This window comes from Mus musculus, chromosome 19, assembly GCF_000001635.26.
Source record: "Mus musculus strain C57BL/6J chromosome 19, GRCm38.p6 C57BL/6J".
NCBI lineage: Eukaryota > Metazoa > Chordata > Mammalia > Rodentia > Muridae > Mus > Mus musculus.
The window spans coordinates 47,274,270-47,294,632 of record NC_000085.6 but is presented as its reverse complement, the minus strand read 5'-3'; the positions used below and the strand labels follow the sequence as shown (position 1 = coordinate 47,294,632).

Below are 20,363 nucleotides of genomic sequence, written 5' to 3'. Positions count from 1 at the left end.
CGACCACCTAAGCTATATCCTTAGCTAAGGTATAACAAGATATTTATTTTAATTATGTGGGTAGGGTTCTGTGTAGGGGTATATGTACTTGTGTGCAGTTACCCACAGGCTGGAAGCATCAGATCCCCTGGAATGGAGTTACAGACAATTCTAAGCTGCCCAACTTGGGTGCTAAGAACTCAGATCCTATGCAAGAACAGCATATACGCCTAACTGCTGAGCCACATCTCCAAACCAACATCCTCCATCAGGTCAAAGAGCAAATGGAAGACACTTCTAAGGTCCCTGTTTTAAGCTGTGCCTTTTTATCTCTCCATTTGATTCTTAGCATCTTCTTAGATTCTGACCTGTCACTACCATCTGTTTAGATCCCTCCCTGCTGGCTTCTGGTTCTTGCACGGCCTCTTCTAAATGAGATGGTACCACCAACACAGCATGTGTGTCCTCACCCTGTCCTGATTAAAACATCTCGAAGGACAGGCTTCTTTCTGTCAGTCCTTTATAGACAAGCCAGCCAGCAGCTGGGACTCCTGCAGCACTGCAGCCCCAGACCCAAAGGCCCAGAAGTCTGGGCTTTGGCACATCCCAACCAACCAGGTTAGCAGGTGACTTGGCTCTCAGAACCCCTGACCTCTCTGTCCCGCATAGTTAGGTTAGTCTGTAAATCACCATCCAGTGCCTAGTCAGCATCCCTGGGGACTCTCCCCTCACTCCGGATCTGATCACTGGGCATCTCTGGCTTCTTCAGCAAGCCTTGCATCAGCCACTAGCACATGCAGGGCAGGGGCTGCCTGGGCCCTGCTGTGGCACTATGCCAACTCACCTAATGTGTAGCTGTGCCCTGCTGTCCTGCACATCCCAGTGACAATGTCTTCTACTCTCCATTCCTCGCCACGACCTCTCGCTGCTGAAATACTGCCAATCTCCCTTCCTCTTTCTCTCTTCCCCCTTTCTTCCTTCCCAGGGTCTCATGCAGCCAAGGCTGGCCTCAAACTCACTACACAGCAAAGGATAGCCTTGAACTTGTGGTCCTCCTTTCTCTGCCTTCCATTGCTAGGTTACAGGCATGCACCACCATGCCCAATTTATCAGACCCACATGTTTTCAGTGGGGACCTTGCCAGATCAAAGCCAAACAGCAATGTCACCGAGACTAAATCTCACACACACACACACACACCACACTGATCACTTAAGGTCCTTCTGCCCAGACATGAGGTCTTCATTTCTTCTCCATGGCTTGCACTTAAAAAGTGTGAGGCTAGCTCTTGGCAAGACTTTAGAAATCAGGTGTACTTTTGAATCTTTTTATCTAACATATAATTAAGTTTTATTACTATACATACTAAATTATTAGAATAAGGAGGGATAGCTAACCCTTATACATATACTGTGCTTTCTAGGGCTACTTTACAGATGAAGAAACTGCTGCATTTCATTAGTTAGGAAGTCCATGGCTGGGATCAGATCCCAGACAGTATATGGTTAGAGAACCCTTGATTAAACCTGTGTCTACCTTCTGCTATGTACTCCTCTCTGCCTGCAATTGCTTGATAGATGAACTACCTTCTCAGTACCTTGCCCACAACACTGCCGAACTCCATCAGAGCCCTGTGGGCTTGACAGACCCCAGCCTAAGTATGGGTTGATCCAGCGAGGTGGGCGGTACAAGCTAGGAGAGACAGCAGCAGCCCAGCCTCTGTCTCCTTGCCACAGACTCCACGGAGCCTTCCAGATGGTGATGTAGGCAGTTTGTGCTCATGGTCTTGGAATCCAGGCACCCTGGGAAGGCTCTGGACCCTCTGGCCTCAAGGCCCCATATGGGGAAAGGGAGTGGGCCTTGGACAACAAAATAGGGCGAGTGCCAAGGGTAGGACTAGGTGAGTGGGTCAGGAGGGCAGGCGCTGTGTGCGCGCACACAAGAGGGACTGGGGAGCCCTCAACCAGCTCCAAAGCCTCTCCTGTTTTCTTTGGACAGTGGAGGCCACACGCTGAGAACTGGAGTGTGTCTTGGCAGGAGGATGCTGTGACAGAGCCTTCTGACCAGGGGAGGCCTGGCCCAGGGATGCTAGCCTTTCGCTGCTCTTAAAGGCACAGCATGTGTGAGTGGGCTGCATTTCCTGTTCCTCTGGTCCCTCTAGAGAGAAGCCCTGGATCTGCTACAAGGAGATAGGAAGGAAATGGAGCTGAGGCCAGGACTTTAGGGCTCAGCCATGGCCAGGTGGCATGTGCTGGTGACTTAATGCCTGGGCAGTCCTTCTCACTGGATGCTTGCTAATCCTAACTCTCCTACCATCCCCGAGCCTCCTCCAAGGAAGAAAGATAGGACTACTTAGGCACATCACACTTCTAGGGAGGAGAAGACTTGCCACAGAGTGGGGGCATTTGCCACAGCAAGCTAGGGTGCTGCTTGAGGATTCTGGTAGGATGGGTTTCTGGCTCCCCCAAATCCAAACCATCAAGACCCCAAATGTCTGCAGTTTCTTTAGTACCTAGATCCATGTCACACCATCTGTCATCTGAGTATGGAAGCCTTAAGAGGCCCAGATCAGAGGTAGAGCCACACATGAACTCGCTCTGCAGTGACTAGGCCAGCTCATGTGGGCAAGAGTTGGGATGCTGTAATAGATACAAAAGTGAGGCCTGGAACTCACCTAAAGGTGCTAGTTTTCTCAAATTCCAAAATCAGAGTTGTGGCCTGTCTCAAAATCCTGGGTTTGGGCCAAGGGGCTGACACCAAGGCTGGAGCCAGGAGAAGGGGCCTCTCCTGCTGGCCTCACAGCTGTGTGCCCTGCCTGGGGGGCTGGAGAAGGAGAACCTCCAGCGTGTTCTTGGGGGTGGCTTTCCTTTCAGGTGATTGACAGTTCTGTGTCCCTGATTGAGGGGAGTCTCCTCCCCAGATAGTTATCATCCCTTGTATGCCAGTGAGGCTCACAGAGGGCCAGTGGCCCAGTTAGGAAGTGGCGAAACCACTTTCAAACTCGGCTCAGTCCCAGGGTGAGCAGAGCCAATAGAGTGGGGAGAGTGGGGGCCTCAAGGAAGACACATCTCAACATCTGGAAGGATTGGGAGGATTTCAGAAGGGGAGGAAAGGAGGAGTAGGGGCTCCCCTCCCCCGCCATTTGCTTTGTCCTAGGCTGAGCAGTGACCTCAGAGGACTTTATTAACATCCTAATTGTATACAGCTGGCCTCACTCTCGCTCTAATGAGTTCATTATCCTCCCTACTTAAGGAGGCCATTGTGGCCTGGTCACCCTGGGGACAGCAGTGGCCTGGGGGTGCCGGTCACTTCCTGCCAACCCCCAGCCATGCTCAGCCCCTCCTGAAGAGGCTCAGCCCCAGCCAGCTGCTGTCCTGCTGTTCTTCTTTCTCTCTCTCTCTCTCTCTCTCTCTCTCTCTCTCTCTCTCTCTCTCTCTCTGTCTCTCTCTGTGTCTGTCTATCTGTCTCTCCCCTGCCTTGCCTCCACGTGGAAGATTCAAGCTTCATTCTCAGAAACTGGCCAGACAGGTAGACTCTTAGTGACCAACCAAATGGTCACGGAAGATACCTGTGGCCTGAGATGGGGGCACCTGGCTCCTGAGCCTGAGTTTCCTTCCTGGGGCTGGACCTGGTCTGTGTCTTCCACATCCACACCCTTAGGCGACCATGTTAGGCACAGCTCTTGGTCCTCTCTCTCTAGCTCCTTGGCACTTAGACCAAGATAAAGAAGGAGGCTCCTGAGGCCTAGTGAGCAGGGAGGCCTCTCCCGTGGGCCTTTGATTCCTGGGGAGACCCTGGGGAAGAAGCAGGAGCAAGGGCAGCTGCAGGGGTTTGTTCTTCTGGGTGACTCTGCAGCCTGGGGCTCCGCCTGGAAGACCCCTTACAGGTCACATACCCACAGGGTGTTCTTCTCTGAAACTAATCTCTGAGTTCTCCATCCAGGAGCAAAGAGTGGGAGCCCCTCACCTACCCCCATGGGCCCTCTAGGTGACATAGCTACCCAGCTTGTGTGGAAGCTCATTACCTCCAGCCATCCACAGGTGTGGACGCTTAGCCGTCAGCAGCCCCTCCACTCTGGGACTAGCTCAGCCCAGCCGCCAGTCCGTTCTCTGATTCTCCTCTTCAGCCTTGGCAGACGGGCCCCATTAGTTACGCTGATATCAGAAGGGAGACTGAGAATCAGAAAGGTTAGTAGCTTGCCCGCGGTTGCACAGCGAAGCTATATTAAGCCAGGATAACATAAGTGACAATATTTAGGGACCCAGTGTGTCACACCTGTACCATCTAGAGTGGCTAAGACTCAGAGCTCTAGATGAACTCTCTAAGTGTTTAGCCTCTCCTCATCTCTAAAGTGGGAAACTTAATGACAATGATGTCATTTCTCAGAATTAAGTAAATAAAGCGGCCTGCATCGGGGAGTTGAGCATTCTTACTGTGGTTGGCTGTAATTGTGTAATGCATGCAGATGCAGACCTAGCTCTGCTCCCATATATACATGTGCCCACCCACACATAGATGGGGTATACATACATAGCCACCCCTCCCGCTACTCAGTATACCCTTGTCCATACGTGGGTGCATGCACACACACATACACACACACACACTGGTGGAAAAGTATATGCATTGCAATGCATTTAGAAACCCCACAGGGTGCTCGGTCCTATTTGCCCCTCCGTAGAACAGCAGTGACTTGGGTCAGGAGCCCCAGTTACAGCAACTGATGTCCGTGGCATCTCAGAGAGGCTTGCTAGCCACAATGGGTGTGAGCAAGCTCAGGGAGTCTGCAGGGAGCCGGGTAGACACCTCTGCTGGGTTCACCCGTGCACACCTAGGCAGTGTTTCAGCCTGCCCATCATGGCTGGGTGGAGGTGCCCACCGCTGAGCCAGTGGCAGGCTTTTCTCTACAGCCAGCATATCACCTGCCCGGTCCTGCAAGTGTTGGGGCAGGAGCTTAGGCTAGTGTTCTAGGCAGTGCTGGACACTCGGCTCTAAGGATGATGACGGTCTCAGCCCCAGGTCCTGCAAGAGAATGAAGTTCTAAGTTGATGTCCAGCAGAGGAGACACGCTTGGGTGTGGCCAGGCTCTTCAGGTTTCTCTGTGCCCTGGCTGTTCTGGACCTTGCTCTGTAGGCCAGGCCAGCCTCGAACTCACAGAAATGCACCTGCCTCTGCTTCTTGAGTGCTAGGATTTAAAGCGTGTGCTACCACACCCAGCCTGGCATGTCCCATTTTAAAGAGGCTACCTAGACACAGCGTGAGGTACACAGGAACCTAGTGATGGTGCTCTGCCCATTGGGTGTCACTGCCATTCAGCATCTTAGCAAGTCTCCATCCAGTCCCCATTCCTAGTACCAAACCCTGTGTGGCAGAAGTGTGCCAGAAGACGACAGGCGTCCCTCCCAAGCCCTCTGCCTATAGAAGGGATAGATAGCATCCTTAGCTCCTGCCAGGATGACTTGGGAGCCCTGTCCTGAAAGACAGCTACCCAACCTCCATTAGAGGTGACCACCCGGTCACCTGCCTTCTTTCCTGAGACCCTGAGGAGTTGTTACAAATATAGGCGTGAGCTTTTCAGGAGTCTCTTGAAAAGTGACCCCAAGTTGGTAATACCCCTTGAGTTCTGTGGGCCCACCTGGCAAGCACGATTGATTGGTACTCAAGCCTGCATCGTGTCTCACCCACCTGAATCCAGCAGAAGAGGGAGGAAGGCTTCCACTTCAAGCCTAGGTCAAGGAGCAGTTGTTGATCTTGCTATCTCTGTAGCTAACTCCTTGCTCCTCTCCATGAGTGAGCCACGAGCCCTTCGACACCTGCTACCCCATCTCTGCAAAGAGTAGATAGAGAAACCTCTTTAGACATCCAAATGAAGGCTGCCTGAAGCTTACTGTGGTGCTCAGGGCCTTCCGGGTTCAGGAGAGGTAGGTGGTCAGGGAGGCCCTTTTCATATCCACGGATGCTGACCTGACCCAACCCTATCAGGCTTCTCCAGACGCTGAGAGCATTTATTGTCCAAATGTCAGCGCATTCGAGGTAAAGGCAGAGGAGGAGTGGAGGCCCCCACCATCAGTGAGCATCCCCAGCCTGAGCTGAGCTTCAAAGTGAGCATCTACCTCCCACCGTCTATAGTTCTCCACGGCACTGAAAGCACATTCTGTCTGTCTATCTGTCTGTCAGCGCCAGGATGGGAGCCACCTGGGACAGTTCTCCTTCCCCAGAAGCTTAGTGAGGCTGCTTGTCTGGTGCCCTGAAAGCCACCTACAGCCCAGAGGCTGGAGTGCTAGAGGGTATCAGTCGAGTATTTCTAGCCCTGGCCTGCCTGACTACCATCCTGTTCCCACGTGTGGGTACCAGCACCTCCCCGTCCTAAACTGCTCAGTGGCCTCAACTGTTCTCTCATCACAAGTCAAATCGCCCTTCTTCCTTAACCCAGAGACCCATCATCTTGTAGCTCACGCCTAGCTGCCCTCTTCTGGCCTTTTGGGCTTCCAAGAGGGCCTCGATGAGAAGTCCCCGTGGAGGTTGTCCGTGTGTGTGGCCTGGTCTTGCCATCACAGCATAGCTCAGAGGGCAGGCCTAATACTCAGGTTCTAGTCAAGGCTGGGTAGTTGCTCTGCACCGTGGGGAAGGAGGCTCCTGCGGGCCTCTCTTTCACCCCCTGGAAGAAATGAACACTGTTGCCTATACCGGGCAGCCAGCAAGGGCCCTGGGCCACGGAATTTGAGCTAGGGAACTGGCCCAGCTGTCAGCAGCAGAGGAAACGGAGACCCCCAAAGAGTCAGTGACACAGCTGAGACCTCCGAGGCATACAAGCCAGGGCCTCAATGGGCTTTGCAGAGCGTCAAGCAGAGGACTGTGGAGCATTCTACAAGGGTGGGATGGCTGGTCCACAGACTTTGGAAACCCTGGCCTGCTTGCTGTAAGGGACCGAGAGGGCCTAATTTAAGACCTAGGGAATGACTTTAGTTCTAAGGGCTGCCCAGCTATGATGAGCTACTGGGTTTCTTCTCTCTGTGGTTTTCTTATTACCCATGAAGCATCTTTCCCACCTTCCCAGGCCAAGCCCAGCCTGGGGGTGTCTAGGAGAACCTCCCCCTGTGCCTTCTCAGACTGCCACTTGCTGCTGCTCAAAAGAAACCTTGGAAACTCTGAACTGGACCCAAAGAGTCTGCCTGGAACAGAAAGGAGCCCTGAGGCCAGATTACGTGGAGGGCAAAGGAGAGAAGGGAGGGGAGAGGGGTCAAGTAAGGCTCGTCTGAAGACAGCCAGGGGTCCCAAGACCTAAACTTCAGCTATTTTATTCCGTAACTGATTCTTGAGCAAGCGAGTGAGCAGACGCCATGAGTGGACAAGAGCGATGAATGAGCCTTTGTCATGTGACCTGACTGTCAGAGGTCACGTGGGGATGCCGTGCGCACTTTCCCTGTGATTGCAGTGTCAGCGCCCTTCAAGGGCAGCCATGAGCAGTTGAAGCAGGAGCACTGCTTGACCTGTGCTGGGGAAAAGAAACGCTCTCGGTCTCTGTGAGGGCCGCCATGCTTTTCAAAGCCAGAGGCTGCCCCACAGCAGGGAGGCTGAGAAGAAAGATGGCGGGTGCCCGGTGCTCCCAAACTGTCCTCACCTCCCTGAGCAATGCATTCCACTCTGGGGTGGGGTACCCCTGTTTTCACTACACCTAACGTAATGTTTACATCAAATGTGCATGGCTGTGGGGGAGGGGCCTCTCGCTCTCTTCCCAGGAAGAATATTTATCTTTTCTGCTGTAATTGCTCAAGGCATTTCCCAGGTTTTCTGGGTCAGTGCCTTGCCCTCTGACCACTTCTGCCGTCCATGTCCCGGCCCCAGCGCCGACCCTCACCATCCTGCAGGCATTCACAGCCTGCCTCCACCATCCTGCAGGCATTCACAGCCTCCTCTCTCTTGTCCCCTTTGCAGGCTGGTGGTTTGTGAGCACATCTGAAGAGCAAGGTTGGGTCCCCGCCACCTACTTGGAGGCCCAGAATGGCACACGAGACGACTCGGACATCAACACCTCCAAGACTGGGGAAGGTGAGGCCCGTGGGTTCATAGGAGAGCAATACCACTGGACTGGGGGGTCTCTAGGGGCCAGCCCCTCCTGGAGGCAGTAACCTGACTCTCCTTCTTAAGCCACCTCAGCTACTAGAGTGGGTTGGGTTTGCGATTCACTCACTGAGACCAGTCCACATGGTCACCTCACACCCTAGCCCATCTTTGTCAGCCTCCATGTGGGGCTCAGGACAGGGAAAGTTCTGAAAGGGCTATGGACTTTCAGCTTTGGCACTGTTGGGGTAGAGAACACGCTTAGTGCTAGAAACCCTGGGTTTCCCTCAAGAACTCCACAGATACCTGCTGGCAAGCCAACTCCAAGCGGGAATTGTGTGAACACAGTTCTCGCTGTGTGTTGTTCTCTGTAATCCTGCTCAGGACACTGGCGGCTGCCCGGTGAGCCCCTCTCAGCTTCCCAGACACTGGGGTCTTCAGGTTCCCACACAGACGCTCTAGCTGGCTCTGGCTCTGTGAGATTCTTCTGAGGGTTTCTCCATGCATTTCACAGAGGCTGCCTTCACCCTCAAAGCCATCAGTTCCCCCATAAGTGTGAACCACCCCCACATCCCAGATCTCTGCTGTTAATATCTCCTGCCTGTCCTGTGGCCTGGCAGCAGGAATCCTTTGCCTAACGGTCATTCAGTAGGAATGATCCAGGTGGCTGTGTCTGAAGGCCGAGAGGTGTGGTCCTGCCACCCACAGCCCAGGCCTCCTTCTGGCTTGTTCTTCTGCTCCTGCCGCCCAGGCCAAGTGATCAGGCCAAGTCAGGGCCAGATCCTTATTCATCCTTTGTTGCCTAGTTCCTTTGTTGGTGACCCCACCCCGCTTGTCTCATTTCAACCCTGTGATTAGAGGAGGCACTCAGTACACATCCACCTTGTAACAGGGCTCCAGATCCTAGGTCCCTCCCCGAGTCTTTGAACCTATCTATACCTGATTCTATTCAGGGTCTGTTGTACCTCACAGCTGGTTCCATGCAGTCCGTCTGCAGATCTGCAGACCTTGTTGCCTACCTACTGACCTATACTCAAAGCCTATCGGGCTTCTCAAAACATCGGCTCTCTGGGTGCAGCCATGTGTGCCTGTAATCGCAACACTTGAAAGGTACAAGCGAAGAATCAAGAGTTCAAGGCTAGCCTGGGCTACATGAGACCCTGTTTTAAAGAAAAACTAAAACCACTCAAATGTGCCCAATGTCAGGCCAGGAGCAAACCCTTATTACCTACCCCGAGAGATGACATACTTGTTATAGGTCTAACTCCAAGGGCAGAGGCTCAGGGTGTTCAGTCACGTGTCTGTCGTCACCCAGGTTTGGGTACAGGTAGTCTCACAATTTTGTCGTGGCCTCTCTGAAGCATCTGCTTGTGGGGGAACAAGGTCACTCTGGGTTTGTCAAGGAGATACATGACAGAAAAGGCTTCAGCAGGAGGAGCAGAGCAAAGAGGCACTGGTTAGCGGCAGAAGCCCAAGACAGAGCCAGACAAGGTAGGAGAGGGCTCAGCAGGCCTCAGCAACAGAGCAACATGGACATTCTGCACGCAACAAGTGGTACCCAACTGTTCTGGTGAGGCTTCTGTTGCTATGATAAACACCGTGATGTTTAGCGAGCTGGGGAGCACAGGGTTTATCTCATTATACTTCTGGGGTATTGTCCATCATCAAGAGAAGCCAAGGCAGGAGCTTGAAGCAGAAACGGGACCACTGCTTTCTGCTTCAACCACTGTTTAAGCCCTAGCTTCTGCTCAGCTAGCTTTCTTAAACAGCCCAGGAATCCCCCTGCCTAGGGATGATACTGGCCACAGTAGGCTAGCCCCTTCTACATTACATCAACTAACAGTCAAGAAAATGCCTCATAGCTGGGCCGTGGTAGGTAGCACATGCCTTTAATATGAGTATTTGGGAGGTAGAGGCAGACCTATCTCTGTGAATTCAAGGTTAGCCTGGTCTACAGAGTGAGTTCCAGGACAGCCAGGGCTACACAGTGAAACCTTGTCTTAAATAACAGAGAGAGGGGTGAGAGGGGAGGGAGGGAGGGGAAAGAGGGGGAGAGAGAGAGACACAGATAGAGAGACAGAGACAGAGACCCCCATGATGGCTACAGAAGCAATCCCTAATTGACTAATCCCTAATCCCTCACATGACTCTGAGTTGTGTCAAGACAGCTGAAGCTACAGACAGGTTGCGGAAGACCCTGATGAATTAAGAATTAGGGGACAGCCAAGGCAACATCTGTGTTCAGAGCTGTGTGCATGAGTATATGTGTGCACCAAGCGTGCGGCCGCTCTGCACGCTTCCGGTAGGACCTGGGTGCCGGCACACTGGCCACATTTTAGATCTGCGGAGCCTTCCTAGGGCAGTGGCAGAGGAGCTGAGAGTGTGTCGGGGATGCAGCCCACACTCCTAGCCTGTTGCCAAGAAGCAGGTTGCAGGGCCAGAGAGATGCCTCTGTGGTTGAGAACACCGCCTGTTCTTGCAGAGGACATGGCAGCTCACAACCATCTCAAACCCCAGTTCCAGGGGATCTGATGTCCTCCACTGCCATCAGTGGACATGCATGCATGCATCGTATATACATACATACATACATACATACGCACCCACATAAAATAAAAAATGAAATAAAACTTGTAATAAAGAAGAGGAAAGGAAAAGCAGGATGCATGGCTGCTCTCCTCACAGGGCAAGCAGATATTTCCAGAGGTTTTATTGGATTTTGGCCCACGGATGTGTGGACAGTGTTTCTTTTACCCGCTCTACCAGCCAGCCACCCTCCCCAGAACTAGGCCGTCCGGCATCTTTCTTTGGTGCTAGAAAGTGAGGCAAGCTGGTCCTCTGGGGCCCTGGTCTATTTCTAGTGTCCATTCCTTTGGGAGTCACATAGGAAGGCAGAGCATGGAGAGCCAGGGCTCAGGGCTCATCTGCAGGGGGCAGGGCGGGGGGGAGTCACGGGGAGGCCAAGCAGACTTGAACAGTGAGAAGCTGGATGGTTGTGGTCTTTATCATCAGATGCACATAAAAGGATAACATAGTGGGGCAGTCTTGCCTGTAGCATCTGCCTGTGTGCATCTCATTCAGCAAACCTTCCCTGGCAGACAAATATATAAATTAACCCAGTGGGGAGAGCGCTGACCCAGCAAGGAAGGGCCCTCCTGTTTCTCCCTGGGCACCCTTCCTTTCTTTACATGGCACCTGGCCATGGCAGCAAGTTAACAGTCGTGCCTGGTGAGTAGATAGCAAACTGTCCAGAACCCAGGGGGACCTCTTGGAGCTGCAATTAAGAGTCTTCCAATCTCTAAGGGGGAGGACCCAAGGTCCTTTAGTCCGCTTCTAGATCCGGTTCAGTCCAGTTAACAGTAGCCCAGCAGCTCATACACACAGCCCCTCTCTCCTCCCCTTCCCCATCCCCTCTCATCCTCATCTCCATTCTCTCCACCGGTTTGGTTCGTGTGGGCCGTGGGCACCATCACCATCTCTCACGGCAGTGTCCAAGAGACGCAAGGCACACCTGCGGCGCCTGGATCGCCGGTGGACCCTGGGCGGGATGGTCAACAGGCAGCACAGCCGAGGTGACCACGGGCGCCTGCCTCTCCTCCCGCAGCTGCCTGTCTCTCACTAACACCCTCTCCTTTGCCTGCTCTGCTCTCTGCCTGTGGTCTCCTGACTCACCCAGATCTGGCAAGATTTGTTTCTCATTCACTGCAGCGCAGATTGGGGACAGAGCCTTGCTTGGGAATTGATGTGGCACTAGGGGTGGCTCTGGCTTGCTGGTGCCCTGGGCACTGGGGATACGTGACTTGCGATGAGTTTATATGTTCCTTGGAAGGGAAGAGAGGCATGAGGAAAGTCCTGGACCTCAAAGGAAAGCCACCCTGCCCTGGGTCCTGCATGTTAGAGAGATCAAAGCTTCCTGCTCCTGCCAGGGTCCCATCTTCTGTCCTTTATTATCCCTTCCACTATGAAAGAGTCCCTCAGCCCCAACTCTCTCGTCAGCTGTGGTACCAGCCTCCAGCCCCCCTTCAGCAGCTCCACTGAAACCTAGAAGAGCACAGGAGCCAAACCTATCATGGCTCCAGAGCATTTTCCAACCAACCCGTCCCTCAGCAGGGGTGCTGGCCCATAGGCTCTCAGGAGGAGCTCAGTCAAGGGCTCCAGGGAGGCCCTGGGCTGACTGGGAAGCTGACATTTGCTGAGTCAGGACTGTTTGGCTCAGATCCTTCTCAACATCCAGGAACTTGTGGAAGGAGGGAGGGGAGGGACAGGAGGGATAGCCTCTGGATGCACCCCTAAACATGTACAGACCTTCATGCTGGGTGGTCAGTCTCTTCTGCCCCACCCCCTCAACCCCCCAGGGAGTAGAGCATATTGTGTGTTCCTTGTGGTGACAGTACAGCTAGAAGCCGGGACGGGTGTATAGTGCACGCAGGCCTCTGTGGAGAACAGGGCTCCCCATGACTCACCACCCAAAGCTCGTTCCCAAATGACAGTGTATTTCAGTGCCTCCCCTAAGAATCGGGCTATAGAACGTCTGCACTCCAGGGTGGCCCCAGCCAATGGCTGACTCAGTGTTGGCCATAAAGAACCTAGCTTGTCCAGAGGCAGGGCTTAGTGTGGACCCTGGGGGCTGATGCAGGGGGCCTGAGTTGGAGAAGCAGCATCAGGCCACACTGCCAACAAAGGCCACCCGAAAGTGAGGCATAGGGGACCACTCTGCCAAGAGGGTAGGGTTGAACCCGGCCCCCCAACTCTAGTGGCAAAGACAAATAAATCCCATAAGGAGGACAAAGGTTCGGCCTGTTCTGCATCCAATCACTCACTGAGTCCCAGGCATGCTCTTGCCTGCATGACCACACAGATGCACACAGAGACCAGAGACAGGCCCACACAAGGCCTGACGGCTACAGGTGTGGCTAGCACTGCATCATAGCCATATCCAACCACCACCCTAGCCGTGCGCCACTCAGAGACAGTGATTCCAGAAGTGCCATCTAACAAGCTCTGCTACACGCAGCTGAGTGCTATAGTCACGGATGGATTTCTCGTACAACTAAACTCTCCCCGACACATCAGCATATAGCCGCAATTCCCACAATTGACACGCGTACATGACCTTCCATACTATGAAGGCGTGGTAGAATCAGACAAAATAGTACATGCAGACCCCTACGTAATTCTAAGTCTGCAGTCACCTGTACTTGAACAAAGACAAGCCACAGCCTCACTTCATTATCACACACTTCCCGGCCCCAGCCCTATGAACTGTATTCAGTTATATCAGGCAGCTAAAGAGAGCTCATGGAGAGCTGGCTGGCATGCGCCCCCACAGCGAGCAGCAGCTGGAAACCCAACAGGGGCCATGAGTAAAAGAAAAGTCAGAGCTTCCGGGACCTCCGATCCCTGTCCCTCAGCTGGCCAGGCCTCTGGAACCGGAGGCCTCTCTGTGGAGGGGTTGGAGGGGTTGGAGAGGCCGGAAGGGGAACAGAGAGACTGCTGACAGAGGGGAAAGTGTTTGGAAAGAGGAGGCTTCTGCGGTTTGGAAACTGCAGGGCTTCCAGCCCCTGCCTCCCCAACTGGGACAGGCTGTCCACCTCCCCCACATCCCCGCCTGCCGGCCTCCTGGCCAGCCTTCACTCAGCAGGGTAAGCCTGCCATCATCTGTGCATAGTATGATCACAGAACACAGGAGCCCTGACCAGACCTTAGCCACCTCACTCTTCCCGCGGCCTTGTCTCTTAAAGGGGTGTCTCTTCCAGAGACCCAACCCAACTGCAGACTAGCTACCTATAGAGACCATTTTACACGTGTCTGAACGTTCTCTTCTCTAGACAATTCCCCTTGACCATAGAGTCTATGGCCAGGACCAGAAGTAGGGACTGGTCTCTGTAAGGAGGACAGCTCACTTATAAGATGAGTGGCCCAAGACCCAAGTCACCTGTGTCAACCTGAGGTAGACATCTCTGTCTCCCCAGCCAGAGCTGAAAACCATCAGTCCAAAGAGACATTTAAGGAGAGATGGTCTGTCTTGCCCTGTTAGGAAGCAGGACTGAGCTTTCCTCTGGAATCCCACAGTGATCGCCTCTCTGCTGATTAGCATTTTAACTGGGAGGCCATGATATTCCCAGTGCCTCAAGTATGGGGTCTTTTGCAACCAGCTTCACTCGCCAGAACCAATGTCCATGGTTGTGTACCCTGCCCCAAGTGGCTGGCCATGGACTCTGTCACCACACACACTTAAAAGGCTGCTGTGGCCAGGCTTGGCATCCACAAGGCTGAACACATGGTCAGGGTCCTGTTCTCAGCCATGGAACAGGGCAGGGCTCCTCTAATCTTCCCCTAAGAAGGGCTGTCATTTTTCTCTTCAAAAGCAACCTTGCCTAGGAAAACTTTCCTGATCGCTTCCTGCTCGAACCACAGGCTTTTAAAAATAGCCTGGCCGAACAAAGGCAAAATGTGGAGCCCAGGCCTCGCCTCGCCTCGCCTGGACCTCGGGCCCTGGATTCCCAGACCTGGCACTGTCCCGATAGCCACTGCCTAGGCCAGGGTTTACCGTGCCCCACTGGAAAATGGAGCAGGCAGGAGAGTAGAGCGTTGGCCTGGAGCCTATGGAACTTCTCCAGGGCCCTAGTCAGAATCTGGCGGGGTAGGTTCTCAGGCAGTGTTGGCAGCACTCCTGGGCAGGGCCGGGATGGAATCTGCAGGCTCCAAGCAGAGCTCTCCTTAGCTGCTGCTGAGAAAGGCCTGTGGTAAGAGAGTCTGAGAGCTGTGCAGCCTCCCGTGCCCTCACCCACCTTTTGCTTTGGGGCAGTTTTTCAAGCATGGCCTGTGGTCCATTGGGTCCACCCTACAACCTGGCAGGACAGTGGCCTTTATCAGAGGGAGATGCTAATCCCCAGGAGAGGGCTACAGACAGCACCCCAATGATGCACGGGAAAATGAGCAGGGTTTTGATACAGTAGCTCTCTCCTAAACCCCCACAGCGACCCAGAGGTTGAGGCAGGCTGTCCAACAAGGTCCAGCTGGGAGCCAGGAGCAGGAGGCGGCTTTGAGGCCAGACTCCTGCTATTTTGAGCTCCCAAGCAAGCTCCTCCCTCAGTCCCTGCTTATCCCTGCTTTCCTCATGGAGAGAGTCCAGGGTTCAACTGTAACCGTCCCTACTGTTGTGTGCTGGGTACCATTGTGACCTCCTGGAAGCAGCCAATACAGTCCTCCCAAGAGCACCTCCAGTTAACCACGTCTTCCAATGGGGGAGGGTGCACCATGCTCTTCCTTGGGCCCCAGGCCATCCAATGGACGGTCTTATAAGAGATGGGTGGCCTCACCTAGTCAGTTGCAGGTCTACCATAGGGCTTCATGTGGACAGGAGTGGACCTCAGCAGAACTGGAAGCCTGAACAAAGGCCTTTAGGGATGCCTCCTGCTCAGCCTGCCCACCAAGTTCTTTCCAAGAAGACTCCAGTGCTATGGGGAAACTTAGAGGTGACCTGAAGACACACAGGGGGAATAGAACACGTGGCTCTGCGGGAGGGGCTTGTGGTGGGGCCCTTGACAATCGCACACACCGTAACAAACCCCACAACCACTCCTGTAGAACTTGCTCCATGGAACGCTCTAGGGTAAATGCCATGGTCTGCTGTTAAGGGAGCTGAGCTGCTCAGTGAAGGTATCCCTGGAAGCCTTCATCTGGAAGGCAGACAGAGAATTTAAGAGGTTTGCAGGGCTGGAATCCAGAGTGTGGAGTGTAGATGGAACATGACGTGTTCTGAGGAGGGACCTGCTAGGGTTCCCAAGGCATCCAGGATACACCTAGCATTGGTCTCGATGTCTTGACTTAGAGCCTACGAGAAGCAGATTCCTCCAAACACTGGTACCCCAACACCCTGTCTGGGGGATCTGCTTTCACGCTGCCTGAGGCTTTGCTGGCACCCCAGAACTCTGCCTAGCTTTGGCTTATCCTGGGAACAGCAGCAACCCCTAACCCAGTGACTCCTCTTCTGCTGTCTGAGTCCTGTTTCCTCTTCTCCGGAGAAGCCAATGCTGGCCCAGGGCGAGTTAGTACGAGGCTGAGCGAGGCTCAGCCGGGGCAGAGGGGAACGGGAGACAAGGATCTACCCCACAGCCTCAGATTAACTGTGCTTTCTCACTCGCGCCCCCAACTCACAGAAGAGAAGTATGTCACTGTGCAGCCCTACACCAGCCAGAGCAAAGACGAGATCGGCTTCGAGAAGGGTGTCACCGTGGAGGTGATTCGAAAGAACCTGGAAGGCTGGTGGTACATCAGGTAGGTGCCTGGTTCCTGAGCAAGAGTTCAATGCAAGGCAGCTAGCTGATGGGCAGGTAGATTCCAAAGACAACTGCGTGCCAGCTCTGCTCGGCTGGCTCACTGACTGTCTCCTAGGACCTGAAGGCAGAGGCTGAGCCCCAGCCAGTAGGGCCTAGGAGCTGGCTCAGCTCAGAGGCAGTCTGTGATCCCCTTCCCATGCACAGCCAAGAGTTCAGCACATCTGAGTTTTCTTTCCTGCAGTCAAGGCTCCGGACACAGACCTCTGGTATCCGTGTTCCTGGTGGGTGTAGGGCCATTGTATCTACAGGGCTGGACTCAAGGCTGGGCTCCAAGTGAGGTCTCTTCTTCTCTGTGTCTTTCCCGGAGCCTTGTCACTCTTCTCAGCCGAGAGATCCATTTGGGCGTGTGTCTAGAGTAGTGTTGCAAGTGAAAGTCTGTGGGTCTCATTCTGCCGTTACCAACCCTGGACCTGCCTTAGAGTGGATTTGTGGTCAGAAAGTTCCTTTGGAGCAATCCAGCCGTAGAGAATCTGCTCAGCTCCTCTCTCCTCTGCTTGCAACCCAGCTAACAGAAACAGTCCCCTGTGTGAGCTACGGGGACAGCTGCCTCAGATTCACCGTGGTCCCTTTCCACAGGCCAGCGCCATAACACCCTGTGATCCATCAGTGTGAGTTCTCATGCAGCAGTGGCTAAAAGCACAGCAGAGTCAGATGGTCTTAAAGTTAGTCTGTGCTGCAAGGGAGGGCGCAGGTAACTGAGCCTTAGTGTGAACTGATGCCCCCATCACCCTCACCCTGGTGCCTGTCAGTCTGGAGGACTGACATGTCCCTTTCTAACCTGTCATGTGGCACGGGACTGTGTACTTACACATGTGTTATCCAAAGCAGCTACCCCCTGGTCTTCTGTGTTCTCTAAGCAGTGAAAGCTGGAACCAACTGCAGTTCCATCAGCCCCCAAGCCTCATGTGGAAAGGCCTGCAGATAGATCTTGCAGCCAGCTGGTGGTCTGCGTGTGTTTGCCTAGGAGTGATCACCACAGCTGCCTTTTATATTTTAGGGTTGTCTGTCTGTCTGTCTGTCTGTCTGTCTGTCTGTGTGTTTGTTTTAAGATAACGAATAGTGTCAATTTGGGCTACTTCTAGTCAGCTACTGTCCCTCTAGCTTGGTCCTTTTTAGCCAGTGGGGACTTCAGTTGTAAAGGACCCTGGTGATCCCGTTCTACCTTAAGAAGCCTGCCAGATACCTCCTTAAAACACTGCTATTTCCCAACATTCCAAGCTGTGTGTTGATCCTCATTTCCTGTCTTTCTTTTCCTCCCCCAGCCTTAGACACACACACACACACACACACACACACACACACACACACACACACACACACTCCTACACATTCCCTCTGCGGCCTGCTTCTCTCTGGAGCCAGTCCTACTACAGAGCTGAGGAACAGCTGTGAGGAAGTTGTGCCCAGACACAGAGCCACCCCTGATGCCTGCGTCGCTCTGCCTGTTGTATTCTGTAACACAAAGCCCGAGACATAGCTTTATCGATACAGCATGTGAAACACAGAGGGCTGTGGAATGGGACACCCTGGGCCCTATGTGCACCTGACTATTACCCTATAGTCCCTACCCAATTCCTCTGCCACTGTCACATGACAAGATACCAGCAAGGTCTTTTTCAGAGCTTCAAGAACCCCAGGCTCTGGGCCTGGTGTGGCACACTCTCCCTCAGGCCCTCTGACAACTGCCTTGCCTTTCTGAGTCTTAGCTACTGCCACAGAAAGATCATTCTCATTGCTTCTCTCCACCCTTGACATTCTATGCTTCAAGTTCTGCCCATCACATCCAGGAGCCAGCCTCAGTTCAGTGATGTCTGCCTTCCAAGGAACATGTAAGCTGTGCACACCTGTGTGTACCTCCCAGTGACATGGCTCTGAGGAGCCACCTCCTGTCTGGACCTCTCTGTTGCCTTTCTCCTACCTGACACAAGGCCAAGATCAAGGTCACATTGGAAAGGGCAGTAGAAAAAGGGGTTGTCAGGCATCTGGTCTGTGAGAGCCATTTCTAAAGAGCCAGCTGTGTCCCAGAGAGCAAATGGGGACATTGCGACCTAGAGTCAGAAGCACTGGCCAGCCAGTGCTAGGCCCAGAAGCAAGCTCCCTGCCGATTTGGGTGAAGGCTTGATACCATGTGGAGGAAGAGAGGGAAGTTGTTTTAAACATCAAGGAATCATCAAAACTTAACCAGAGGCAGAGGCAGAGGCAGGTAAATCTCTGTGAGTTCGAGGCCAGCCTGCTCTACAGAGCAAGTTCCAGGACAGCCAGGGCTACACAGACAAAAAGGCTTTTTCAACCCACAAGATTATATCAATATGGGGCTGGAGAGATGGCTCAGCAGTTAAGAGCACCGACTGCTCTTCCAGAGGTCCCGAGTTCAATTGCCAGCAACCACATGGTGACTCACAACCATCTGTAATGGAGTCTGGTGCCCTCTTCTGGTGTGTCAAAAGAGAGCAATGGTGGTGTACTCATATGCATAAAATAAATAAATAAATAAATGGTTTTTTTTAAGATTATATAAATATGACTTTAAAAAAAAAAAGTCTTGTATATAGTCCCATTTGGCCTGGTACTCCCTGTGTAACCTAAGCTGGTGTGACTTAAGGCAATCCTCCTGCCTCAGCCTCCCAACTAGTGAGTATGGGCATAAGCCACCGTGCCTGGCTCTTTCTTTGTTCCATCTTCTTATTGTATGTTGATCTTACCCGGTTTTTCCTAATTGTCCTCAACTCACCTATCAAATACTTTTTTTCAAATAAATTTTTTTTAAGCCACAGCATTAAAAGGTTACATGTGTGGACTCACCCTGTGAACTTGACCTGTCTGCTGTCTGTCTAGCAGCACCCAGACCCTCCCCCATTAGGCCATGGCCACCCCTCCCACCCCACTCTTTATTTATTTTTTTAATGTTGCTTTGTTTTGACACAAGGTCTCTTCTATCCAGACTAGCCCTTGTGGCTGACCATGGCCCTGAACTTCTGATCCCTGCCTCCACCTCCAGAGTGCTGGGGTCACAGGTGTGTGCCTCTGCTTGCTTGTGCGGTGCTAAGGCGTAAACCCTGCCTCTCTTCTTTATTGAGATAGAGGCATACTCTTTAGCCCAGGCCGACCTAGAGCTTCAAATTAAAAAAATAGAATTTCTTCTTTTTTTTTTTTAATCTTTAACACCGCCGGGCATGGTGACACATGCCTTTAATCCCAGGACTTGGGAGGCAGAGGCAGGTGGAATTCTGAGTTCGAGGCCAGCCTGGTCTACAAAGTGAGTTCCAGGACAGCCAGGGCTATGCAGAGAAACCCTGTCTCAAGAAAAAAGAAAAAAATCTTTGACACCTTTGTACATGTAAACACTATATTTGACCCTACCCAACCCAGCTCTCCCTCTCTCCTCTCTTCAGTTACCCTCAACACTTCCCCTTCTTCCCTTCATGTCCTCTCCCTCCCGCTGGGTTCAATTAGTGCTATAATGTTTATTGGTCTCATTGTCCTGATCTTATACAGGTAACCAGCCACTGTGAGTTCATGGGTAGTGCGGTAGCCTTGTCACGTCCAGAAAACAGCATTTCCTGGCGTACCTCCCCCCTCTGGCTCTTACAGTCTCTCCACCCCCTGTTTCATGATGTTCCCTGAGAGCCTTTTGTGGAACAGGGTGACACAGATATCCTGTTTGCGGCACAACAGTCAGTAGTCAATTATTCTTAGCATTAAGAAGGTTACAACCAGTCTCCGCACTACGTGCTGACCACCACAGAGAGAAGTTTTTCTGGTCCGAGGTTGAGGGTAGCACCAATGTATGCCTATAAAAATAGATATTAAGAGGGAAGCTCGACAGCCTTGTCCGTTTAGCACAGCGGTTCTCGATTTGTGGGTTCAACTCTTTGGGGATCAAATGATCCTTTCAACAGGGGTCACCTAAGACCATCAAAGACACAGAGATTTCAGATAAGTCATAACAGTATCAGAATTCCAGTTATGAGGTCGCAACAG

At 52.8% G+C, this 20,363-nt stretch overlaps 1 protein-coding gene and 1 long non-coding RNA gene across 4 annotated transcripts in view; one reads left to right on the top strand and one right to left on the bottom strand.

Moving 5' to 3' along the window:
• Positions 1 to 20,363, top strand: part of Sh3pxd2a (SH3 and PX domains 2A) — a 204,439-nt gene that overhangs the window by 169,980 nt on the left and 14,096 nt on the right. For 2 of the 3 annotated variants that reach the window (XM_006526669.4, NM_008018.4), the window contains 3 exons: positions 7,915 to 8,028; positions 11,529 to 11,612; positions 16,203 to 16,320. In XM_006526669.4, the coding sequence (XP_006526732.1) occupies positions 7,915 to 8,028; positions 11,529 to 11,612; positions 16,203 to 16,320 (316 nt within the window). The remainder of the gene's footprint in view (positions 1 to 7,914; positions 8,029 to 11,528; positions 11,613 to 16,202; positions 16,321 to 20,363) is intronic. The other variant, NM_001164717.1, reaches the window with a different exon arrangement.
• Gm29834 lies at positions 1,303 to 7,918 on the bottom strand. The gene is made up of 2 exons (XR_386771.3): positions 5,665 to 7,918; positions 1,303 to 5,001 (listed from the first exon to the last, which is right to left on the bottom strand). It is a non-coding gene; the product is annotated as a predicted gene, 29834 (long non-coding RNA).